Raw genomic sequence first — 25,440 nt, forward strand, 5'->3', positions numbered from 1 at the left:
GTGTGTGTGTGTGTTCTCTTCCTCTCTCTCTCTCACTGTGCTGTGAGAAAAAGGGCAAAAAGGGGGCGGAGCCTCTTGGACTATTTGGTCCCCAACCGCCGGACTCATTCAGTCGTTCTCCAGCTCATTTTTAGGCGAAAAACGCCTAGTTTTTAGTCAATTTTTGACATTTTTAATGGAAAAAAGAGAAGATTTTTCCGTTTTTTGCGCCGTCTAAATCTCTCCGCCACTTCCTTGTTGTTTATCTCTTCTTTTTTCCCTTCTTGACCGACCAGTGGGGTGTTTGAGCTTTGCTCATCATCATTCCGTTCTCAGAAATGCTCAGAAATAGCATTTTTGACGGTTTTTTTGAGAGGAAAATGTCTTTTTTCTTGATTTTTTGACATAAAACCCTCTTCTTTTTCCCTTTTTCGATCTGAAAATGTCTTTTTTCTTCTTTTTTTGACCCAAAAATCTCTTCTTTTTTCTTCCCCAGATTTTGAAAGTTCGGGGAAGAAAAAGGATTTTCGGATTTCTCAAAATTCTGGAATGAAAAAGGGAGATTCTGAATCAAAAGTTGTGGATTCTAATATAGATGACCTCTAAAAGTGAGAATTGACTCCAGAATCTCTTTTTCGTTTTTCTTTTTTCTTCTCCGAATTTTCAAAATCCGGGGAAGAAAAGGTCTTTTTTAGATTTTTTGAAAATTTTCAGTCTTTTTTCTTCTTTTTCCTTCTTTTTTACTCAAAAATCTCTTTTTTCTTCCTTTTCCTTCTTTTTTACTCAAAAATCTCTTTTTTCTTCTTTTTCCTTCCCCAAATTCTTCCAATTCTTCCGTTTTTTCCAGAAAATCAACTCAACTACTACTAACCCATCATCATATGATACGGTCGACTCCAGCAGGAATGCCGCCGGCTCGTGGAACAAAAACCCTCGCGTGGTTTATGGATAACGATATTCTGAAGAATGGCGGCGGAGAAAATGGAGAAAATGGACAAGGAAGACGTGGAAGCTCGTCGGATGGTCAGTTTTTTTTTTTGAAAATTCGGGGAAGAAAAAGAGATTCTGAATCAAAAACTGGGGATTCTAGATTCTAGAAACAGAATACATCAAAAAATCTCTTTTTCGTTCTTCTTTTTCCTTCCTCAGATTTTGAAAATTTGAGGAAGAAAAAGGATTTTCGGATTTCTCAAAATTTTGAACTTTTTTTTTCGAAAATTCCGTTTTTTATATAATTTCAGTCTGATTTTGTATTAACGGCCTTCTCTGGATATTTGTCTTTCCCAGATTTCTAATCTAACTCGGATTTTAGGTCTTCCCCGGATTTTGAAAATTTTTGAAAATTTTTGAAAATCCTGGAAAGAAAAAGAGAGATTCTGAATCAAAAATTGTGAATTCTGATATAGATTACCTCTAAAAATGAGGATTGAGCCAAAAATCTCTTTTTCGTTCTTCTTTTTTCTTCCCCAGATTTTGATAATTTGGGGAAGAAAAAGGATTTTTTTTCCAATTTTTCATATTTTTCTTCCCAAAAAAGAGAATCCAGGGAAGAAAATACAGCGAAAAACCTCTTTTTTGTCTTCTTTTTTCTTACCCAGATTTTGAAAATTTGGGAAAGAAAGAAGGATTTTCGGATTTTGAAAATTTTTTGAAAATCCTGGAAAGAAAAAGAGATTCTGAATCAAAAATTGTGGATTCTGATTCAGCTGAGTCATTTAAAACAGAATATGGTGGAAAATCTCTTCTCTGGAATTTCAACATTTGGGAAGAAAAAAGGTTTTTCGGATTTTTTTGGAATTTTCAAATTTTTCCGAAAATTTCAAGTTCTCCTCGAATTTCAGTCTTTTTTCGGGATGTCGGTCTTCTCCGGATTCTTGACTTTCCCAGATTTCTAGTCTAACTCGGATTTTAGGTCTTCCCCGGATTTTGAAAATTTAAAAAATTTTCGAAAATTCTGGAAAGAAAAAAGGAGATTCTGAATCAAAAATTGTGAATTCTGATATAGATTACCTCTAAAAATGAGGATTGAGCCAAAAATCTCTTTTTCGTTCTTCTTTTTTCTTCCCCAGATTTTCAAAATTCGGGGAAGAAAGCGGTTTTTTTTTCCAATTTTTCATATTTTTCTTCCCAAAAAAAGAAAAAAAACAAGTTTTCTACCACCACGCCACTTTTCAGATCATAAAAAGTTTCGAATGATCGTCTTTTTTCCTCTTTTTCTCTATTTCTCTTCTTCTTCTTCTTTTTCCAATTGGAAGTGGGTGGTCTTATACCAAAAAAAGAAGAAGAAGAAGAAGAAGACAGGCTTTTGGCCGATGTCGATCATCATTTTCTTCTTTTCCTTATTCTTAGTCCAAGTTCCTTGTTTATTGTCATCATATGACTTCTGAATCCTTCATTTTTCAGAATCCCAACTTTCCAGAATCAAAAAATCTCTTTTTCGTTCTTTTTCTTCCCCGGATTTTGAAAATTCGGGGAAGAAAAAGGTTTTTCGGATTTTTCAAATTTTCTTCTGAATCCTTCTTTTTTCAGAATCCAAAACCGCCACGTCATCTGGCGTCAACTTCTACACCCAACAAGGTCAACAACAGCAGAAAAAGTACAAGAAATTTCGGAAAACGTTGTCGGGACACGGCGCCGCCCGTAAAGAAGGCTTCACGTCGTCACAGGCGATGAGCGAATCGTCGGAAGACGGTGCTCCGCCACCACCAGTCACTTCTGGAGGCGCCACGTCATCTGGAGCGCCGACGGCGGCTTCTGGAGCCGAGGAGTACTGGTTCTATGATGTGGCTACCGATGGATACTATTATGAGCAGAATGGAGCGAAAGGATGGAGAAGGAGACAGCCGAATGCGGCGGTACACAAAGGAGGGAAGGATCAGGTGAGAAAATGTCTTCTTTTTTCTTCTCCGGATTTTGAAAATTTGGGGAAGAAAAAAAGGATTTTCGAATTTTTTCAAAATTTGGGGAAAACGAAGAGATTCTGAATCAACAATTGTGGATTCTGAATTCAGTTCAGCTATAAAAGTTGGTATTGGCCCGAAAATGTCTTCTTTTTTCTTCTCCGGATTTTCAAAATTTGGGGAAGAAAAAAGGATTCTCGAATTTTTTCAAAATTTGGGGAAGAAGAAGATATTTTGAATCAACAATTGTGGATTCTGAATGAGAACAGTTTTATCAGACAGAATAAAGCAGAAAATCCCTTTTTTTTTTCTTCTTCGGATTTTCAAAATTTGGGGAAGAAAAAAAGGATTTTCGGATTTTTTCAAAATTTGGGGAAGAAGAAGAGATTCTGAATCAGAAATTCTAGATTCGAATTCAGTTCAGCTATAAAAGTTGGTATTGGCCCGAAAATGTCTTCTTTTTTCTTCTCCGGATTTTGAAAATTTGGGGAAGAAAAAGGATTTTGGGATTTTGAAAATTCGGGGAAGAAAAAGAGATTTTGAATCAGAAATTCTTGATTCGAATTCAGTTCAGCTATAAAAGTTGGTATTGGCCCGAAAATGTCTTCTTTTTTCTTCTCCGGATTTTGAAAATTTGGGGAAGAAAAAAAGGATTTTCGAATTTTTTCAAAATTTGGGGAAGAAAAAGATATTTTGAATCAGAAATTGTGGATTCTGAATGAGAACAGTTTTATCAGACAGAATACAGCAGAAAATCTCTTTTTTTTTGTCTTCTTTTTTCTTCTCCGGATTTTCAAAATTAGGGGAAGAAAAAAGGATTTTCGGATTTTTTCAAATGTTCAGTCTTTTTTTGTTGGGATTTTAGATCTTTATCATATTCTGAGTCTTTTCCGGACTCTGGTCTTCCTTGGATTCTTGTCTACTCCAGAATTTGAGTCTTCCTCGAATTTCGGGTCTTCTTCGATTTTTCAAAATTCGGGGAAGAAACAGAGATTTTGAATCAGAAATTCTAGATTCTAGTTTAGTAGCTAAAAAAAAATAGAAATTGACTCAAAAATCTCTTTTTCGTTCTTCTTTTTTCTTCTCCTGATTTTGAAAATTTGGGGAAGAAAAAAGGATTTTCGGATTTTTTCAAATGTTGAGTCTTTTTTCCTAGAATTCCGGATTTTAGTCTATTTTTTTGTCATCTTCTTCTTTCTAAATATTTCACAACACTCTTCTAGACGATGATGACAATTCTAATTCTCTGAATTCATCCTGAGAATTTTGGTCTCTAGCCATTTGAGTCATTGCTCTATTTCTGCTTCTTCTAGATCCTTCTAGATCCATGAGAGGTCATCTGAAGTCCTGAATTTGTACTCTGAGGACTTCTTTTTCTCCTTAAATGGGAAATGAGAGAGAGAAGAGAGAAATAGAGAAAAGAGCACTTTGGAGCTCTCAGCGGTGGTCAGAATGCTCTTTTTTCTTCTTTGAATTCTGAAAAAGGGGTCTTCTTTTTTCTTCCTCAGATTTTCAAAATTTTTCAAAATCTGGGGAAGAAAAAAGAGATTCAGAATCAAAAGTTGTGGATTCTGATTCCGCAAATGAAGAATATGGTGAAAAATCTCTTCTTCGGATTTTGAAAATTCGGAGAAGAAAAAAGAGATTCTGAACCAAAAGTTTTAGATTCTAGATTCTAGAAACATAATACAATGAAAAATCTCTTTTTCGTTCTTCTTTTTTCTTCTCCGTATTTTAGGAAATCTGGGGAAGAAAAAAGGTTTTTCGGATTTTCGAAATTTGGAGAAGAAAACAAGATTTTGAATGAAAAGTTATAGATTCTAGTTCAGTTCAGTTATAAAAGTAAGGATATTCTCAAAAATCTCTTTTTCGTTCTTCTTTTTTCTTCTCAGGATTTTCGAAAATTCGGGGAAGAAAAAAGGATTTTCGGATTTCGAATTTTTCAATTTTTTTTTCGAAATTCTTGTAATTTCAGCCATTTTTAGAAAAGATTCAGAATTCTTGGAATCTAGATGACTCACCTCTTCTTTTTGAATTCTCTGAATACCCGGTTCCGCCCTCCCAGAGGACACAAAAACATCACGAGAAAATGAACAGACTCTCTTGTTTTTCTTCTTCTTTTTTTCTCTTTTTCTCTTTTTTGAAAAAGAAGAAAAAGAAGAAGAAGAAGAAGAAGAGGTCAAGTGTGTCATCATGTAGCGGTCATGTGGCTTCTGGAGGCATCACGATGATGATGAGAAGCTTCTGAATAGAGCTATGAGACTAATGAAAATGGAAAAAAAAAGAGAATCCAGGGAAGAAAATACAGCGAAAAATCTCTTTTTTGTCTTCTTTTTTCTTCCCCAGATTTTGAAAATTTGGGGAAGAAAGAAGGATTTTCGGATTTTGAAAAATATTGAAATTCCTGGAAAGAAAAAGAGAGATTCTGAATCAAAAATTGTGGATTCTGATTCAGCTGAGTCATTTAAAACAGAATATGGTGGAAAATCTCTGAATTTCAACATTTGGGGAAGAAAAAAGGTTTTTCGGATTTTTTTGGAGTTTTCAAATTTTTCCGAAAATTTCAAGTTCTCCTCGAATTTCAGTCTTTTTTCGGGATGTCGGTCTTCTCCGGATTCTTGTCTTCCCCAGATTTCTAGTCTAACTCGGATTTTAGATCTTCCCCGGATTTTGAAAATTTTTGAAAATCCTGGAAAGAAAAAAAGAGATTCTGAATCAAAAGTTGTGGATTCTGATATATATGACCTCTAAAAGTGAGGATGTACTCCAGAATCTCTTTTTCGTTCTTCTTTTTTCTTCTCCGAGTTTTCAAAATTTGGGGAAGAAAAAATTATTTTCGGATTTCTCCCTTTTTTTTTCGAAAATTTGAAATTTTTTACCGGAATTCCGTTGTCTTCAGTCTTTTTCTAGATTTCGGTCTTCTCCGGATTCTTTGATTCTTGTCTTCCCCAGAATTCTAGTCTTTCAGTTTTTCTCTCAACTTTTTCCCTTTTTTTCTCTCTTTTCTCTTCATCTCTCTCTCTCTTTCAATCAAACGTGTTCCATCTCTCTTCTTTTTTCTCAAATGTTCTACTCGGGTCCAGTTGAACACACATAAGAAGAAGAAAAATAGTGGAAAAAGTTGTTTTGATCTCGTTTTTTTCTCGTAATGACAAGTGCGTCGTGGTCGTTGTCCAAAAAGAAGAAGAAGCTTATGTTAGAGAATGGACACGAAAACAAAACAATAACATTTGGAACGTGCGAAATGGAGAAAAAGGGAGAAAAAGGGAAAAAACATCTGAAAAAGGGGATTTTAAGTGCAATTTGTATCAAAAAATCGCCTTTTTCTTCTTTTTTCTTCTCCGGATTTTCAGAAATTCAGGGAAGAAAAAGAGATTCCGAAATAGATGACCTCTGAAAGTGAGGATTGACTCTAAAATCTCTTTTTCATTCTTCTTTTTACTTCCCCGAATTTTGAAAATCTGGAGAAGAGAAAAGAAAAAGAGATTCTGGAGACAAATTCCACTTATCTGTCTAAACTAGATCATTTTCCACAATTTTTACCGATTCTGAATCCGAAAAAGACTCAAAATCCGAAATTCGAAAATCCTTTTTTCTTCCCCGGATTTTCAAAGTATGAGGAAGAAAAAAGAAGAACGAAAAAGAGATTTTTGAGAATATCCTTACTTTTATAACTGAACTAAACTAGATTCTATAACTTTTGATTCAAAATCTTGTTTTCTTCCCCGAATTTCGAAAATCTGAAAATCCTTTTTCTTCCCCAAATTTTCAAAATCTGGGGAAGAAAAAAGAAGAACGAAAAAGATATTTTCAGCCCAATACCAACTAAAACAGCTAAACTAAACCAGAATCTACAACTTTTGATTCAGAATCTCTTTTTTTCTTTCCAGGATTTTCAAAAATTTTCAAAATCCGGGGAAGACCTAAAATCCGAGTTAGACTAGAAATCTGGGAAAGTCAAGAATCCGGAGAAGACCGACATCTCGAAAAAAGACTGAAATTCGAGGAGAACTTGAAATTTTCGGAAAAATTTGAAAATTCCAAAAAAAATCCGAAAAACCTTTTTTCTTCCCCAAATGTTGAAATTCCAGAGAAGAGATTTTCCACCATATTCTGTTTTAAATGACTCAGCTGAATCAGAATCCACAATTTTTGATTCAGAATCTCTTTTTCATTCCAGGAATTTCAATATTTTTCAAAATCCGAAAATCCTTCTTTCTTCCCCAAATTTTCAAAATCTGGGTAAGAAAAAAGAAGACAAAAACGAGATTTTCGGCCCAATACCAACTAAAACAGCTAAACTAAACCTGAATCTAAAACTTTTGATTCAAAATCTTGTTTTCTTCCGCAAATTTTAAAATTCCAAAAACCCCGAATTTTTCTTTCAGGAAGTGGCCCATATGAGTGTAAACGGTCCGGGCAAGTACAATCAACTGCTCGCGGCTCAAGCAGCCGCCGCACAAGCCGCCTTCCTCCAACACGCCTTCCAACTTCAACAATCTCAAATGATCCCGCAGACTCCGCCCCCTTCTGGAGCATCTGGAGCTCCACAAATGAATAATCCAACGATGAGATATTATGATCCAAGTTCTGACGGCTTCTTCTACGAGATGGCGTCAGTTGACGGATGGAAGAGACGACAGCCGAATAAACCGGTGTCCGCGTCAGTCCCCGCTGGAATCACACGTCCCTACTCGCAACGTCATCAGGCTCCAGAATCCATGCCACGTCATCCTCAACAACCGACGTCTTCTTATGGAGCAGCACTGGCTCGTGGTCAATTCCCACGGAATACGGTAAAGCAGCCGGATTCTGAAGTCCTCTCGACGACACCTACCACGACGACTACATCTGAATCCGCACGGGGAGATTCGACGGCGTCGTCGATTTGTGGAGATTCCGTGACGACGACTACATTCGCAGAATTGTTCAATTCGGCGGATCCGATGTTCAATCCGATTCAACGTCCGTCGGCGTTGAAATTGGAGCAGAAGGCGGTGTCGCCGACGTCGACGATGGAGAATGCGCCGATGAACTCGACGGCGGCGTTGTTTGATGCGATGTTGGCAGATTTGAATGGAGGAGAGAAGAAGGTGAGGATTCTGATGAATTTTTGACGAAGAAAATCTCTTCTTTTTTCTTCCCAGGATTTTGAAAATTTTCAAAATCTGAGAAAGAAAAAAGAGATTGTGAACCAAAAGTTTTAGATTCTAGATTCTAGAAACAGAATATAGCGAAAAATCTCTTTTTCGTTCTTCTTTTTTCTTCTCCGGATTTTCAAAATTCGGGGAAGAAAAAGGATTTTGGGATTTTGGATTTTGAGTATTTTTCGGATTCAGAATCGGTCGAGATTGTGAATAATGATGACGTTCAGTGAGACAAGTTGAATTTCACTCCAGAATCTCTTTTTCTTTTTTCTTCCCCAGATTTTCAAAATCCGGGGAAGAAAAAAGAAGATAAAAAAAGAGATTTTTCTGTCTAATATGAGTGTACTCATTCAGAATCCACAAATTTTGATTCAGAATCTCTTTTTCTTTTTTCTTCCCCGGATTTTCAAAATTTGGGGAAGAAAAAGGATTTTTGGATTTTTTTGAAAAAAAAAATTTCCCCCATTTTTCAGACACCAATCAACTTCAACACCTACACAATGCCACCACCACCACAATCATCGCAAAGTCCGATGAAAGAATCGTGGAATTCGTTCCGCAGTTGTTCGCTCTTCTCACCAATCAAACCGTCGAAACGAGTTCAGAATCCGTTGCTCGTCGGCAGTCAGAATCAGCAGCCGATGGGCGTGGCGACGCCAATGATCGACGATATGGTCGACGACGACACGATGAAAATGTTGATGAGGGATTTGGACAAGTTGTGGGCGAATACGCCGGTCTCGACACTCAATCAGGCTTAATTTCAGTCAATTTTGAATTTTTGAAAAAAATTTATTTTAGATCTAGATCCAACCTTTTTCCCTTTTTTGTCTGTAATTTTCAGCTCTTTTTCTCTTTTTCCTGTATATATAGATTCTTCTTCTTTTTCCATTCATTTTTAGACACCACTGGTGGTTCCTTTTCTCTTTTAGCCACGTTCTATACTGTAATATGTTGGATATATCTTTGTACCAATTCTAGCTTCTAGGACTCTTCCCCCCGGATTTTTGTAGGATTACTGTAGTCTCAACTGAAATGTATTCGAAACATTCCGTAGAAAATTTAGTATTCCTCCGATCCTGTTCTATAATTTTTCAGCTATTTCTTCTATCTCTATATATAATTACTCGTAGACCGCAATTCACTACATGTTTCGTGTTTCATACATTTCCCCCCACATCCCCACCCGAACACAAGTAGTTTTCAGCAGCTTCACTTCTTATTTTTTGAAAGATTTTTGAAAAACGGAAAGAATAAATTTGTAGAACTTTGGAATTGTTTCTTGAAATTTTTAGGATTTTTGGATCCAGGATCCGGGGTTACGGTAGATAGATCCATTATCTTAGCTTTTGGGGTACTGTAACGGAATTCTAGGGTTACTGTACCTGAAAATGCGGTTGTAGTCGGATCCATAGGATCGTAGCTTCCCGGGTTACTGTAGCTGGATCCTAGACTCTCTGGGTTACTGTAGTCGGATCCAGGATCTCAAGTTTCTCTTGGGTTACTGTATTTAAAAGACACAAAAATGGAATCTTAGGGTTATTTAACATTTCTAGAAAGCTGAAGACGTGAGGATTCTGAATCTTTATTCAGAATTTTTCTAGGATGAGTTTGAGCGAAGTTATAAGGGTTTTAATTTCAAATTTCCCAATTTTTGACTTATTTTTATTAAAAATGTGTTGTAACTCTGCTCAAATCCATCCTAGAAACATTCCGAATGCAGATTCAGAATCCTCACGTCTTCAGCTTTCTAATCGTATAAAAACCCCATAAAATAAACCATTTTATTCAATAAAACAATACTTTTGTTCACTTTTTCCCACTGGTTTCCGGATAAAAATAACTGACAATACGTGGTCCAGACATGACGTACAAGTACAGGGTGCGGCAGAATTACCCGCACAAAAGTTTGGCGCCATAAAGCAAGGCGATTGACGCAATTCTGGCGCGCGTATTATTTAAATTTTTGTTAATTATTTCATTTTTTATCATTGTGCCAAATTTCAGATTGATCGGTTTTGTTTTAGGTAAATGGCACCGCCGAGTCCACATCGCTCTTCTATTTTGAACCTTTTCAAAGCAGGAGTCCCTCCGGTTGACATTATTAAACGGCTCGGAGTCCCAAGTAGAACCGTCTATGATTCGATTTCTCGTTTCAAAAAGCTTGGCAGGTTTTTTGATAGATGTGGGAGAGGCAGAAAACCAACAGTCGTGACTCCAGATCGGATTAAAGCTGTGAAAGAGAGAATCAGAAGAAATCCACATCGGAGCATCAGAAAAATGGCGAAAGGTATGAAAATTAGTTCACGTTCGATGGGAAGGATTGTCAAAGACAAGCTGAAACTTACCTGCTACCGTGTAAGAAAAGCAGCCATTCTCTCGGAAGCTACAACGAAGAAACGGCTCGAAAGGTCAAAAAAGCTCCTTCAGCGCACGCGCAATGGTGAACACTTGGTGACAGTGTTCTCCGACGAGAAGCTGTTCACGGTACAGGCCGAATTCAATCCTCAAAATCATCGAGTACTAGCTGAGACATCTGAGGAAGCTTTTGCAAACGGAAGGACCATTCATCAAGCTTCTCATCCCGCTAGTGTGATGGTTTTTGGAGCAGTGTGTGCTGATGGCAAGTCACCATTGCTTTTTGTCGTTCAGGGAGTCAAAATCAATAAAGAAGTCTACATTTCGCAGATTTTGGAAAATACACTTCTTCCCTGGGCCCAGAAGCACTTCAATGGACGTCGCTGGGTGTTCCAACAAGACGGCGCACCAGCACACACTGCCAAGTTGTCGCAACAGTGGTGCGAAACCCATTTGCCTGCGTTCATCCCGAAGGACGAATGGCCACCGTCCTCGCCAGACCTCAATCCTTTGGACTACTCCATCTGGGGGGTTTTACAAAACAAGGTCAACGCTAAACCCCACTCAAGTATCGAGGCGCTGAAGAAGACCCTGGTCAAGGAATGGGACGCTTTGTCTCCGGAGTACCTGCGTGCAACCATCGATGCCTACCCTAGACGTCTTCGTGCTGTCATCGAAAAGAGAGGAGGTCGGATGGAACAAGATTAGCTGATAATTGTTGATATGGTCATGAATAAACTTTTTGTTGATTCCCATGGTTTTCTGACTTTTACTTTTTTAGATATAGCACTTATAGCTTGTGCGGGTAATTCTGCCGCACCCTGTAGGAAAATACACAACTCAAAGCGATCATCTTCAACTGGAATTGCCACGTGAAAATGTTGGAATTCAATGATTTCTGTAAATAGAAAACATATAATTTTTATATGATCGGAAAGCTGAAGACGTGAGGATTCTGAATCTGTACTCAGAATTTTTCTAGGACGGGTTTGAGCAGAGTTACAAAGCCTTTTGGCAAAAAAATGTGCCAAAAAATGGGAAATTGGAAATTAAAACCCTTGTAACTTCGTTCAAACTTATCCTGCAAAAATTCTGAATACAGATTCAGAATCCTTACGTCTTCAGCTTCTATTCCATGTAATTTTGTACCAAACAATTCAGATACAGGAGGTCCCTGCTCTGTTTAAGGTCAAAAAATGACAAATTTTTAGAAATTTTGTGCCTGGAAATTACTACAAGGCAGGGACTCCACATAGAATAAAATGTATATGATCGGAAAGCTGAAGACGTGAGAATTCTGAATCTGTTTTCAGAATTTTTGCACGATGGTTTTGAGCAGAGTTACAACGCACTTTAGCTGACAATTGTGTCAAAAATTGGGAAATTTGGAATTAAAACCCTTGTAACTTTGCTCAAACTCATCCTAGAGAAATTCTGAATACAGATTCAGAATTCTCACGTCTTCAGCTTCCTATCCATGTAAATTTTGTATAAAACATTTTGGATTAAAGGGGTCTGCACTGTAAGAATGTGTGAGACTCAAAATTACCCAGTAAATGCGCTCTGTCGAACTGAACGCACTTATCAATAGAGCGCACTTACCTTCTCCTTCATCTCCTTGGCCTTTGCGTCGAACACTTTTTTGACGTCTTCAAGATTGAAGCCTTCAGAAGAATTCTCAATTTTTCCAGTTTTCAGGATTTCAGAAACGCCGTGTTTGGTGAGAACTCCCGATTGCGAGTCGTGGGTGTATTCTGAATCCGAGGATTCAGAATCCCCGGTTCCTTCAAAATCTTCTTCAGCGTCTTCGGAATCCTCAGAATCCGATTCAGAATCCGGTTCAGAAGCTGACTGCTCATTTTCCTGTAAAAATCTGGTTTTTGTCGAAAAATCGTTTCAGGGGACTGAAAATCTTAAATTTTTTAAAGTAATTTTTAATCGGCCGGGAAGCTGAAAACGTGAGGATTCTGAATCTGTATTCAGAATTTTTCTAGAATGAATTTGAGCGAAGTTACAAAGGTTTTAATTTCGAATTCCCCAGCTTTAAGCACATTTTTCAGCTAAAATGCATTGTTACTCCGCTGAAACTAATCATAGGAAAATTCTGAATACATATTCAGAATCCTCACGTTTTCAACATTCAGAATCATTATTTCAATCCACAAATTATATTTCAGTTCTCCCTAGTACTTACCATTTTCAGCATCTTCATTCTCAAATTATCAATCATTCTCATATTTTCTTCCGGTGTCCAGTCGTACACACGATTTTTAGCTTCTTCAGAATACTTCTCAATGTCATCTGAATCTTCTGAATCCGATTTAGAAGAATTTCCAGAATTCGACAACTCAGCCGATGGAACCGCTTGTTTTCGCTGCTTTTTCTGAAAAATAGACTGATTTTCAAAATGTTTCGATTTTACAACGAGCAGGGACCCCTGAATCTAAAAATTTTTGTATAAAATTTGTATGGTTAAGAAGCTGAAGACGTGAGGATTCCGAATCTGTATTCAAAATTTTCATAGGATAAGTTTAAGCAGAGTTACAAAGCATTTTATCTGAAAAATGTGCTGAAAATTGAGGAATTTGACATTGAAACTCATGTAATTTTGCTCATACTCATCCTAGAAAAATTCTGAAAACAGATTCAGAATTCTGACGTCTTCAGCTTTTTAGTTATGTAAAGTTTATACAAAAAAGCAGATTCAGGAGGTCCCTCCTCTGTTTTAGCTCGAAAATTGACAAAATTGACAGAAATTTCGAGTATCGAACATTTAAACAAAGCGGGATCCCCTGAATGCAGAATTTTTCTATAAAATTGACATGGCTAGGAAGCTGAAGACGTTAGAATTTCGAATCTATATTCAGAATTTTTCTGGAACTAGTTTGAGCGGATTTACAAGGGTTTCAATTTCAAATTTCAAAATTTTTGGCACAGGTTTTTAGGTAAAATGCGTTGCAACTCTGCTCAAACTTATCCAATAAAAATTCTGAAAACAGATTCAGAATTCTCACGTCTTCAGCTTTCCGATCATCTAAAATAATGGTTTCAAAACGTCTTGGTTTTGAAACAACGCGGTTCTAAACTGTCCCGACTCACCTTCGCCAACTTCTTCTTCTCTTTCTCCTCCGCCCACTTCAAGATTTTCTCAAATGAATTTTCTGGATTATTTTTTGGAATTTCCTTTACAATACAATCAAATTCTCCAGTTTTCTTATTATATTCCATGACAGTGTACTGTCCGGGGCCGGCCTCGATATCAACCCGTTTTCCGGTTGTCATGTTGTATATTGGCATGGTTCTGAAACGTCCCGGTTGCGAAATGGGATGGTTGCGAAACGTCTCAATACTCTTACCTCCCACAAGTCTTCCCTTTCTCGATGTTTCCAATTGAAATAATAATTTTTAATTGTTTTGTTCCAAAATTTTTTTATTGATTTTCTGATCACGTGGCAACAAGGGGCGAAGAAACTTCAAGCAAAAGGGGCGGGGTCACGTAGAAAAATTGTTTTTAAACAAATTTTTTTTGGGGCCGTCCGTTTTATTTTGACACGTGGCCTCGGCGGTCATTTTAAGATTTTAAAATTCGAAAGAGCCGATATGAAGGTCAAGAAAAGAATGGAGACGCTGGTGGGTTCTAAAATACAAATTAGTGGATAAGAATAGTGATTCTGAAAGCTGAAGACGTGAGGATTCAGAATCTGTATACGAAATTTTTCTAGGTGAGGTTTGAGCAGAGTTACAACCAATTTTAGCTGAAAAATGTGCTGAAAATTGGGAAATTTGAAATTGAAACCCTTGTAACTTTGCTCAAACTCATCCTAGGAAAATTCTGAATTCAGATTCAGAATCCTCACGTCTTTAGCTTGTTAGCCATGTAAATTTTGAACAAAAATTTTGGATTCAGGAAGGTCGTGCCAAAAGATTCAGGCTCAAAATTTCTTTTTTTGTCATTTTTTGGACTCAATCACCTTGTAACTCAACTAAATTTGATTCAAGAAAAATTTCGGATACAGATTCAAAATCCTCACGTCTTCAGCTTTCCGATCATATACATTTTATTCTATGGGGAGTCCCTGCCTTGTAGTAAGGTTCCAGGCACAAAATTTCTAAAAATTTGTCAGTTCTTGACCTTAAACAGAGCAGGGGCCTCCTGTATCTGAATTTTTTGGTACAAAATTATATGGAATAGAAGCTGAAGACGTAAGGATTCTGAATCTGTATTCAGAATTTATATTAAATTATATAAATAAGCTTAGAATTTCGACCGCTCTGAAAAGATTTTTCGCTAAAAACTTGATTTTTTCAAATAAAAAAACGAGCAGCGGGCAGCTGTTGTGTCGTTAGAGGAGGTTCTGAAATACTAATTTTGTATCAAAATAACGATTCTGAAAATTGAAGACGTGAGGATTCTTAATCTGTATTCAGAATTTTTCTAGGATAAGTTTCAGCTGAGATACAAGGTGTTTTAGCTAAAAATGGGTCAAAAATTGGGAAATTTGAGATTGAAACCCTTGTAACTCCGCTTAAACTCATCCGAGAAAAATTCTGAATTCAGATTCAGAATCCTAACGTCTTCAGCTCCATGTTCAAGTAAATTTTGTTCAAAAAATACCGGATTCAGGGGGTCCTTGCTGTGCTTGAATGTTCAGAGCTCAAAATTTCTGAAATTTTGTCATTTGTCAAGCTAAACCATCTAGTAACTCTGCTCAAACTCATCCTAGATAAATTTTGAATACAGATTCAAAATCCTCACGTCTTCAACTTACAGAATCATTGTTTTGATCAACTGGGACGTTTTGAAACTGGGACGTTTTAGAACTGAAAATGTGTCAAAACTGGTTTCTATCGTTAAACATAGGCTATAGTGCGTCCCGGTTATAAAGTGTCCCGGTTCTAAAACGTCCTCCAATTTTTTCATTTCAGAACTCCTGGACACCACACATCCATATTCTGTTCCTGTCGGTGTTTCTTTACATGGTTTACGGTTATAGTGGAATTGTGGAGGCGGCGCAGGAGTGGTATCACTTTCAGACGGATTGAGGAAGAGGATAATCAATCGATAATCAACAAAAGTTCATTTCTCTTTATTTCAAATAAAATTTTAAAAGTTTTTGCGTTTTGAAACCTGAAAAACCCCTGAAAAACCGCTTTAAATCTGCAATTTACCGTTTTCTCAGTCCCGGTTTCGAAACGTCTTGGTTTTAAAACGTCCCGATCTGAAATTTTTGGTTGTGAAGAGTGTATTACTAGGAAGGTGAGATTTCGAGGATTCTGAATTTGTTTTCTAATTTTGAAACGGACAAAAATGGGCGGAGTTATGTGGGTTTGAATATTCAAAAAAAAAAGTTTTTTCGAAATTTTCAAACTCTTGTAACTCCGCCCACTTTTGTTCCACTAAAATTCTGAAAACAGATTTAGAATCCTCATGTCTTCATGTTTCTATCTTTGTAAAAAATCCAGTTTCAAAACGTCCCGGTTGCTAAACGTACCTGCTCATAATGTCGAGCTTCTTGGCTGCTTGACTTCCGATAATGGTAATTTTCGAACCCTTGTAACTCCGCCCACTTTTGTACCACAAAAATTCTGAAAATAGATTCAGAATCCTCACGTCTTCAGATTTCTGATCATATAAAAATTTTAGTTTCAAAACGTCCCAGTTGCAAAACGACACTCAAATAAACACATTTTATTCAAAAAAAAGTGCAGGTAAATGTTTTTGAGCCTCTAATTCTTGATTTCCAGATTACCGGATTACAACCACTTATTGGCCTTCTTTTTCTTCTTTTTCTTCTTTGGCGTCCACTTCGGAGTGGTCTGAAATACAACTGGGTCATTTTAGAACCGTTTCAAAACGTCTCGGTTTCAAACCGTACTAACCTTCACCTCCTCCAGCTTCGATTCACCCGATTTCACCTCGACGCAATCCGTTTTTCCAGTTTTTTCATCAAGAGTCTGAGCCGGAGTTCGGATGCGAGTTGCCTTCGGAGTGATCTTCGGAGTGGTCTGAAATACAACTGGGACACTTGGCAACTAGGACGTTTTGAAACTGGGTCATAGTTTCAAACCGTCCCTCTGCACTCACCTTCACTTCCTTCGGCTTCGATTGACCCCATTTCTTGAGGTCTTCATAGGAAAATTCTGGAACTTTCTCCGGAAGTTTTTCCTTGCGGCACTTGGTTTTTCCAGTTTTTTCATCAAAAGTCAACACCAATTGACTCCCGGAACTCGGGGTATCGAGACGCTTCCAGGTGGTCATGTCGTAGACTGGCATGGTTCTGAAACGTCCCGGTTGCGAGATGTCACAGAGTTATGGAAAGGGACTTACCTTCCTATTGAAAACGGAGGACTGACAGAAACAATTTTCATCGATTGATTTGACCCTCGACACGTGGCAAGAAGTTTCCAGAAGCACAAAAAAAATGAGTACACGTGGAAATAATAAATGTTGAAATTGGGAACAAGGGACACTTCCGAACCGCGCTGCTTGAGAACCGAGACGTTTTAAAATTTGAAATATATATGTTCAAAAAGCTGAAGACGTGAGGATTCTGAATCTGTATTCAGAATTGTTCTAGGACGGGTTTGAGCAGAGTTACAACACATTTTAGCCAAAAATGTGTCGAAAATTGGGAAAATTTGAGATTTAAACCTTTGTAACTTCGCTCAAACCCGTTCTAGAAAAATTCTGAATACAGATTCAGAATCCTCACGTCTTCAGCTTTTGAACATATATATTTCAAATTTTAGAACGTCTCGGTTCTCAAGCAGCGCGGTTCGGAAGTGTCCCTTGTTCCCAATTTCAACATTTATTATTTCCACGTGTACTCATTTTTTGTGCTTCTGGAAACTTCTTGCCACGTGTCGAGGGTCAAATCAATCGATGAAAATTGTTTCTGTCAGTCCTCCGTTTTCAATAGGAAGGTAAGTCCCTTTCCATAACTCTGTGACATCTCGCAACCGGGACGTTTCAGAACCATGCCAGTCTACGACATGACCACCTGGAAGCGTCTCGATACCCCGAGTTCCGGGAGTCAATTGGTGTTGACTTTTGATGAAAAAACTGGAAAAACCAAGTGCCGCAAGGAAAAACTTCCGGAGAAAGTTCCAGAATTTTCCTATGAAGACCTCAAGAAATGGGGTCAATCGAAGCCGAAGGAGGTGAAGGTGAGTACGGTTTGAAACCATGACACAGTTTCAAAACGTCTCGGTTCTAAAGTGTCCCAGTTCTCGTTTCAGACCACTCCGAAGATCACTCCGAAGGCAACTCGCATCCGAACACCGGCTCAGACTCTTGATGAAAAAACTGGAAAAACGGATTGCGTCGAGGTGAAATCGGGTGAATCGAAGCCGGAAGAAGAGAAGGTTAGTACAGTGGGACGTTTTGAAACGGTTTTAAAATGTCCCTGTTGTATTTCAGACCACTCCGAAGTGGACGCCAAAGAACAAAAAGAAGAAGAAGAAGGCCAATAAGTGGTTGTAATCCGGGAAGAGAAATCGGGAAAAAAAACAAAGAAGTACAAGATTCAAACCAGTGAATGTATTATTTTTTGAATAAAATGTGTTTATTTGAGTGTCGTTTTGCAACTGGGACGTTTCAGAACTAAAATTTTGTGTGGCTAGAAAGTTAAAGACGTGAGGATTCTTAATCTATATTCAGAATTTTTCTAGAACAAGTTTAAGCTGAGTTACAAGGTGTTTTAGCTCGAAGTATGCTCAAATTTTTAGAAATTTAGAGCCTAGAACAATTCTACAAGGCAGGCACCCCCTGATTCAAAAGTTTTTTGTACAAAATTTACATAACTTTCAAGTTGAAGACGTGAGGATTCTGAATCTATTTTCAGAACTTTGGTGGGACAAAAGTGGGCGGAGTTATGAGGGTTTGAACATTAACCTTCACCGGAAAAAGACACGAAGCTCGATTTTATGAGCAAGTACGTATGGTAACCGGGACGTTTTGAAACCAGAATTTTACAGAAATAGAAAGCTGAAGGCGTGAGGATTCTGAATCTGTTTTCAGAATTTTTTTAGGTCGAAAAGTGGCGGAGTTATGAGAATTTGAAAATTCATGAATTTTTGAATTTTCAAAATGCTTGTAACTCCGCCCATTTTTGTCAATTTTTAAATCTGAAACCTGATTCTGAATCCTCGAAATCTCACCTTTCCAGTAAAACTGAAAAACTGGGACATTTCAAAACCAGGACGTTTTGAAACCAGCAGAATTTTTTTTTCAAATTTTCAATTTTTTTCGCAAAAATAAAACCGTGACAATCTTTGACCTCTGTTATTCCAACTCTGTGTCTTTTTCGCTTTTACTAACTGAAAAAGTTGATTTCGAAAAAATTTCTAATCGATTATTTCGAAAAAATGGCGGGCTGGTCGCAACTACCACCTGAAATCAAACAGCATGTTGTGAAGAAGCTCGACTTTATGAGCAGGTACGTTTGGCAACCGGGACGTTTTGAAACGGGAGTTTTACACAGATAGAAAGATGAAGACATGAGGATTCTGAATCTGTTTTCAGAATTTTTTTAGGTCGAAAAGTGGCGGAGTTATGAGAGCTTGAAAATTCATGAATTTTTGAATTTTCAAAATGCTTGTAACTCCGCCCATTTCTGACAGTTTTCAAATCTGAAACCTGATTCAGAATCCTCACGTCTTCAGCTTTCCAGCCACATAAATTTCACAATCAGAAAATTACAGACACGCCCTAAAATCCACGTCCTACACGAATCGTCTCATTGTGAATTCAACGTCGCTCTATCTGCCACGTGTCCGATTTGGTTATCAGCGGAATCGGTGTTTGATAGTGATTTATACGGGTGTGGAGAGATTTTTGAGATGGGAATTTGTGGAAGATGATGATGATGATGGAGACGGTGGGATTACGGTGTACAGGTGAGCTAAATGGGGGCGGAGCTAATTGAAAAAAATTTAGAAAAAGTTTTTTTTTACTCACTGAAATCGTGTGGTGAGGATCGATTTTTGAGAGAGAGATATGACATGTTATATATCACTGGAAAGCTGAAATTATGCTGATTTTGAAAATATAAATCGTTTTTTCAAAAAATAATTAAAATTCTGAGAAAAATCGGTTCAAAGTTTCTCTTCAAAAATGCAATTTTCCGATTTTGAAACGTAATTTAGCATACTTTTCAACCGGGCCAAAACGGGCCGACACGGGCCGGCGCGTAACTCGCTTCAAACTGAAAATTATGAGCTGAAAAATATACCAAAATGTAGATCTCGACGAGTTCTATGTCCGTGACCTACTACGGGCCGGATTTCTATTCGTTAATATGCCGCGGGCCGGGCTAGAATGGCTTTTTTGACCATTTTCGCGTTTTTGGCACTTTTTCCCGGCCCGCGGCACATTAACGAATAGCCATACGGCCCGTAGTAGGCCACGGGCATAGCACTCGTCGAGATCTACATTTTGGTATAGTTTTCAGCTCATAATATTCATTTTGACGCGAGTTACGCGCCGGCCCGTGTCGGTCCGGTAGACAAGTATGATTCAAAGTCCCCCCATCGAAAACGAAAATTTTCCGGTTTTGAAACGTAATTACGCCCCATTGGACTTGTCGACAATTTAAAATTTTATTGTGTTTTCTAATTCGCTGCGCCGTCGTGGACACTCGATACGTAGCTTAATCACTTCCAGATCCGAGAACACCTACGACTCCGCCCACTTCCACACCAAATCCCTCCCACCTCAAAAAAACTTGCTCCGCTTCGGAATCACGTGTCTGAAAACGCTGCTCTCCCACGACTCGATTCTCATTCAATCGTTCGAATGGAACGTTTCACTACTCGATGCTCTTAACATGTTCCCCTCGAAACTAATCGATCATCTCGGTGGAGCCGTGTTCCGTGCCCGCGAGACGGTGTTCAGTAAGTTCACGGGCTCCAACGAACATTATCGCGGCGTTTTCCGGAAGGAGGACTTGAAGGCGTGCCGACAATTCGTTTGCTGTGTTTCGGCGAGCTCGTTGAAACCAGTGATGGTACACGATACTTGTCGACTAAAAGATGGATTGAAGTTTTGTGAGTTTCTTTTTTTGTTGGAAAACAGAGATAGTTTCGAAACGTATCTCGGTTTCGAAGTCTCCTAGTTTCTCAGAACGTCAGAACTATGCCATTCAGCATATTTGCAAATCACCGCTTTTCAAGTTGTACATTTATCGGACACTTCTAAACCCGGGACGTAAAAAAGAACTTCGACTTTTTACAACCAAGACGTTTCAAAACTACAAAATGTTCATATTTTCATAAAGTCATCTTGAGGCACGAATCCCGCCGGTTTCAGAACGTCCCTGTTGCAGAATGGCATACTTGCAAACCGCGTAACTCGCTTCAAACTCACTATTATGAGCTAAAAAGTACACCAAAATGAAGGTCTCGACGATTTTTATAACCTTGACCTATTACCGGCCGAATGGCTATTAGTTAATGTACCGCGGGCCGGGAAAAAGTTCCAAAAACACGAAAAAAGCCTTTCTAGCCCGGCACACGGCACATTAACAGTTCGTCATCCGGCCGGAACTCGCCGAGACCTTCATTTTGGTATATTTTTCAGCTCATAACAGTGAGTTTGAAGCGAGTCGTCCCGGTTTGCAAGTATGCCATTCTGCAACAGGGACGTTCTGAAACCGGCGTGATTCGTGTCTCGAGATGACTTTATGAAAATGTGAAAATTTTGTAGTTTTGAAACGTCGCGGTTGTAAAAAGTCGAAGTTTTTCGAACGTCCCGGTTTAGAAGTGTCCGATAAATGTACAACTTGAAAAGCGTTGATACTTGGGACAGTTTGAAACCGGTTCCATTTCGACCATCGGTTTTGGTTTTGAAACGTCCCTTGCCCATTCTTTACAGACGTGACAACGATTAGTCTTGACACTCTCGACGACCTTGACGACTTGGAAAGTTTCAATGAATCGATCGAAGACTACACGCGGCTCGATGACAAATCACCGTTCTATTTCTCTTTCCGAGGAGGACATCTAATGTGGGGTTTTCATCTACCAAAACAGAAAAAAGTAACAATTTATCGATTTCTTCCAGAAAAAAAGGTCAAACATCGAATCGAATTGTGTCGGATGATGGTGCGATCGTTGATGTCTACCAACAGTCGTCATGCGGACAGTCGAGATTCAAAATGTTGAAAATTTGGGAGGAATTGATGAGAGAGGAGATGGAGGTGAGGCGAGATTTCGAAATCGGTGCCAGAACATTTCGAAGGCCTAAAATCCAAAGGTACATCTATGAAAAAGTGAATCTTAGGGTACATCGAGGAGCTATGATCATGGGGTACATCTATAGGGTTATCATAAAGTACATCGAGTCAGAATTTTCATAAAATTTCAGAAGACTCAAAGTTTTCACCAATTTTTGGGGAAAGCTTTACAGATGGAGTTCAAGGAATGTGTTTCTGCTGTTTTCAAAGGGATGGCATTATAAGATTTAGCATTTAAGAAGATTCTTGAATCAATTATAGAAACTCCAATATGATCATCTCTCAAATGGTTGTTGGAGTAATTTATATGTATATCATCCCTCTGAAAAAAGCAATCAACATGTTCCTCAAACTTCATCTGTAAAGCTTTCCCCAAAAATTGGTGAAAACTTTGAGTCTTCTGAATTTTTATGAAAATTTTGACTCGATGTACCCTATGATAACCCTATAGATGTACCACATGATCATAGCTCCTCGATGTACCATAAGATTCACTGCACCCTTCGATTCAATGTACCCTATGATCACGATGCACCCTTTTTCGATGTACCCTTGGATTATGGGCCCATTTCGAAAAAAGGATAGAATTTGCTTTTTTGATGAAAAATCACGGCAAATTCAGTTCGAATAGCAGATTTGTGATTTTAACTTGATTTTTCGGTTTTTAGGTATAAAATTGGATTTTTTTCTCCAAAAATTATAAAAACGGCCGAAAACTTACTGAAAATCGTTTTCATAGAGAAAAACAAAGAAATTCCTTCAAAAGAGGTTGAGGTGAAAATCACTCGATAAAACGCGTCAAAGGCGCGCCAGACAGACAATAATGAAAGAAAATTCGGTTTTTTGAGGTTTTTCGTTATCAAAAAGACTTCAAAATCCTCGGAAACAGCTCAAAATTGCATTTTTAGAGTAAAATTCTAGAAAATTGACAATTTTTGATGAAACGCGTCAAAGGCGCGTCAGACAGTCGGGAAACGGTGGAAAAATGACAGTTTATGAGTTTTTGAAATATGGAACTTTTGAGACTAATGCTGTTAACTGCATGCCATTTTTCGAAGCAAGATTCTGAAAATTTAAACCGAAACAGCGATTTTGGTGAAACGCGTCAAAGGCGCGCCAGTGAGGCGAAAAGCGACTGAAAAGTGGCTGAAAATCTTACATTTTTCGAAAAAAAATTGGGTCTTTCACTTTTAGACAAGATTCAGATTTGTGAGCGAAAAACTAAGAAAAACCAGCAATTTTCTAGAAAAAAACTTTTTTCAAATTTTGAATCGAAAATCAGCGAGAACTGATTGAAAAACTTGATTTTTTCGATTTTTCATCAACTTTTAATCCAGAAACCCACTTTTTTCTGTCAAAAACTACTGAAAATCACTTGAAAATTGATTATTTCCGCGGAAAAAAATCCCCATAAATCAACATGGCCTAGGATTCCACAGTGGCCGAGTTCCCCCCAAAAACTCTTCCATGAGCCAGTTTTTGCTCTTTTTGAGCAGAATCTTCCTTTTTTTTTTTAAATTTTTGACTGGTTAGGAAGATTATACATGAAAAAAGCTATCGAAAAAGTGTAAAAACTTTGAAAAACCAAATTTTGAGACAAAAATTGTTTTTTTCAGTCCGAAAAATGCGGTCTCGGCTGGATGTGCACAAAGTGTTCCGCACCATTTGAGTACTGGTACCACCAGAATTTGCCACGTCGATTCTACCTAGAGCCATTTTGGCGTGAGACATTCATCTCGTTGGACGTTGAGGATAACGACAAAATGTACGCGTTGATCGAACAGGATGAGGCACGACGACGAAAACAACGGATTCAGAAGGCGTGGAAGCCGTCGTGGGGATTCAGAATGCGTCAGATTGGTTTTCAGAATAGAGCGCAGAAAAAGGCGGCGGTGAAGAATCAGAAGCAAAAAATGAATCGGAAAATGAAAAAGTTGTGGAGAAAAGAGAACAAGAATGATGTCATCGTCACGAAGAAATCTTTGGGATTCAGAATTCGGATGGGAATCAGAGAAGAGATTTACAAAATGTATTTATTCTTCAAAAAAATGCTCCGTATTGCTCTTTTGATAATCGCGATTTTGATTTTGTCGATAATTGTTGGAGCTCGTTTCGCTATTCAATATGTTTTGTTCAAAATTCGAGGGTACTAAATAAATTTTCGAGATTTTTTGTATGTTTTTGCACATTTTCGATAGAAAATCACAGGTAGAGCACGATGGGCTCATTGAAACTCAACAAAAATTCGGAAAAACAGCTCAAAATGAGCAAAAACTGGCTCATGGAAGAGTTTTTCGGGGAACTCGGCCACGTACAATCCTAGGCCATGTCGATTTACGGGTATATTTTTCAGCCTTAATTCTCTATTTCGGGGCCCTACTGTTTGGGGAGAAAGCAAAAAAGGGAACTACAAACCGGAACCGGAATGTCAAAAAAACCCGGAATTTCCGGATTCCAGACAACTCTGCTGCAAAGCATCTAGTATAACTCTTGAATGCAACCGATTCTTCCTAATTCTCCATTTTTTCAGTTGGGTTTCGCTCTCGGCGTCACCGCGATGGCTCAAATGCGTATCGGACAGGAATCTCAGATGACACCGAATTACGGATCAGCTGGCTTCGATGATGGATACGGTGGCGGTATGCAGGGTGGTGGACAAGGAGATCAGGGAGGACCGACTACTTCATATATGAATATGTTAACAATTGTGCTCCATTTCAGTCTTCTTGGCGTCGATGAATCTCGTGAGAGACGCTTCTTTCTTTTCAATCCAATCCATCCACCTTCTACTTCTTCATCCACATCTTCAATTTTCTATTGTTTTTGAATTTTCCTCCGATTGTTTGTTTTGAATAGTTTTACTATCTCAATGTTGTCATTTTGAGCTCAGTTTCTTTCTAATTCCTTTACCATGAATTAAAAAAAAGACATTTAAGAAAACAGGGATCACAATAAATATTTATTTTCAGATTACTCACTATAAATCAATCATAATATTCTTTCAATTGAACAAAACAACTTGTTTTACAACTCGACAGATTTTACATTTTACTCGTTTCATGAGAAAAGGCCGAATTCGAGTATCGACTAAGAGAATTCATTCGTTTTCCTTCGACTTTCAGTATTCTTCAACTTCTCTGTTTTCCAATTTCGACGAATCCACTTTCAACCGTTTAATTTGTTAAGCATTGTCGCTTTACACTTATCGAGTCTCCATCTCTACTCTGTAATAATTTCTCATTTCATTTTTAGCTATATCCACTATATCCTCACCTGTAGTTATTGGTAACCGTCAGTTCTTTGATCGGCAGTGGTTTGTTTTGGCTCTTCGTGTCTTTGGGACCACGTCAAATATTTAGCGTCAAGATAGTTTTTTGAGGGCTTTTGCAGCTCGAGTGCCATATGATTGAAAATAAAGAACAATGTATCGGGACTCAAACGAAGATAATATTCAAGACTATCGGATGTATTTGGAGCCGTCTGAAACGTTAGAAATTCAAACAAGTTTCATGACAAACAGTACTCACTTGTCCATACCAGCTTGGCATCTTTGAAGAATAGTTTCTCGGTTTCTCACTGCCCAACGGAAAAGTAGCTATCGCGCAAGCCAGCTCCAACGTAGCCAACTGTCCGTCGAATTCTAGTGTCATCGATGTGCGTCCGAGAGGTCAGGCCCCAGCCAAGCATGAATTCTCCAATTGAGCCATTAAACGAGCCGCGTACACCTCCATTATGGCTTCGTTCGTGCTTCGAAATTCTTTTCCGCCTTAAACAATCATTTTTAGACATACCTCTAATCACCGGAAAATGAAACAAATATGT

At 38.1% G+C, this 25,440-nt stretch overlaps 7 protein-coding genes across 7 annotated transcripts; 4 read left to right on the forward strand and 3 right to left on the reverse strand.

Moving 5' to 3' along the window:
• Positions 1–860: 860 nt before the first annotated feature.
• GCK72_021337 (uncharacterized protein) lies at positions 861–8,787 on the forward strand (the record flags this gene model as incomplete). The annotated part of the gene is made up of 4 exons (XM_053734194.1): positions 861–1,002; positions 2,509–2,858; positions 7,268–7,972; positions 8,500–8,787. 4 exons carry the CDS (start codon positions 861–863, stop codon positions 8,785–8,787), a joined length of 1,485 nt encoding a protein of 494 aa, XP_053583107.1.
• A 3,181-nt stretch (positions 8,788–11,968) lies between these two features.
• GCK72_021338 (uncharacterized protein) lies at positions 11,969–13,681 on the reverse strand (the record flags this gene model as incomplete). Its single annotated transcript, XM_053734195.1, has 3 exons — positions 11,969–12,247; positions 12,579–12,767; positions 13,484–13,681. 3 exons carry the CDS (start codon positions 13,679–13,681, stop codon positions 11,969–11,971), a joined length of 666 nt encoding a protein of 221 aa, XP_053583108.1.
• Positions 13,682–16,138: 2,457 nt separating this feature from the next.
• Positions 16,139–16,658, reverse strand: GCK72_021339 (uncharacterized protein; the record flags this gene model as incomplete). The annotated part of the gene is made up of 3 exons (XM_003095202.2): positions 16,139–16,201; positions 16,265–16,390; positions 16,470–16,658. The coding sequence occupies 3 exons, from the start codon at positions 16,656–16,658 to the stop codon at positions 16,139–16,141; spliced, it is 378 nt and encodes a 125-aa protein (XP_003095250.2).
• A 704-nt stretch (positions 16,659–17,362) lies between these two features.
• On the forward strand, positions 17,363–17,867 carry GCK72_021340 (uncharacterized protein; the record flags this gene model as incomplete). Its single annotated transcript, XM_053734196.1, has 3 exons — positions 17,363–17,551; positions 17,624–17,749; positions 17,805–17,867. 3 exons carry the CDS (start codon positions 17,363–17,365, stop codon positions 17,865–17,867), a joined length of 378 nt encoding a protein of 125 aa, XP_053583109.1.
• An 884-nt stretch (positions 17,868–18,751) lies between these two features.
• On the forward strand, positions 18,752–23,771 carry GCK72_021341 (uncharacterized protein; the record flags this gene model as incomplete). Its single annotated transcript, XM_053734197.1, has 6 exons — positions 18,752–18,822; positions 19,088–19,282; positions 20,049–20,431; positions 21,258–21,390; positions 21,447–21,582; positions 23,235–23,771. 6 exons carry the CDS (start codon positions 18,752–18,754, stop codon positions 23,769–23,771), a joined length of 1,455 nt encoding a protein of 484 aa, XP_053583110.1.
• Positions 23,772–24,112: 341 nt separating this feature from the next.
• Positions 24,113–24,445, forward strand: GCK72_021342 (uncharacterized protein; the record flags this gene model as incomplete). The annotated part of the gene is made up of 1 exon (XM_053734198.1): positions 24,113–24,445. The coding sequence occupies one exon, from the start codon at positions 24,113–24,115 to the stop codon at positions 24,443–24,445; it is 333 nt and encodes a 110-aa protein (XP_053583111.1).
• A 452-nt stretch (positions 24,446–24,897) lies between these two features.
• Positions 24,898–25,268, reverse strand: GCK72_021343 (uncharacterized protein; the record flags this gene model as incomplete). The annotated part of the gene is made up of 2 exons (XM_053734199.1): positions 24,898–25,098; positions 25,146–25,268. The coding sequence occupies 2 exons, from the start codon at positions 25,266–25,268 to the stop codon at positions 24,898–24,900; spliced, it is 324 nt and encodes a 107-aa protein (XP_053583112.1).
• Between the last annotated feature and the right edge of the window lie 172 nt (positions 25,269–25,440).

This window comes from Caenorhabditis remanei, chromosome V (assembly GCF_010183535.1).
Source record: "Caenorhabditis remanei strain PX506 chromosome V, whole genome shotgun sequence".
Lineage (NCBI taxonomy): Eukaryota > Metazoa > Nematoda > Chromadorea > Rhabditida > Rhabditidae > Caenorhabditis > Caenorhabditis remanei.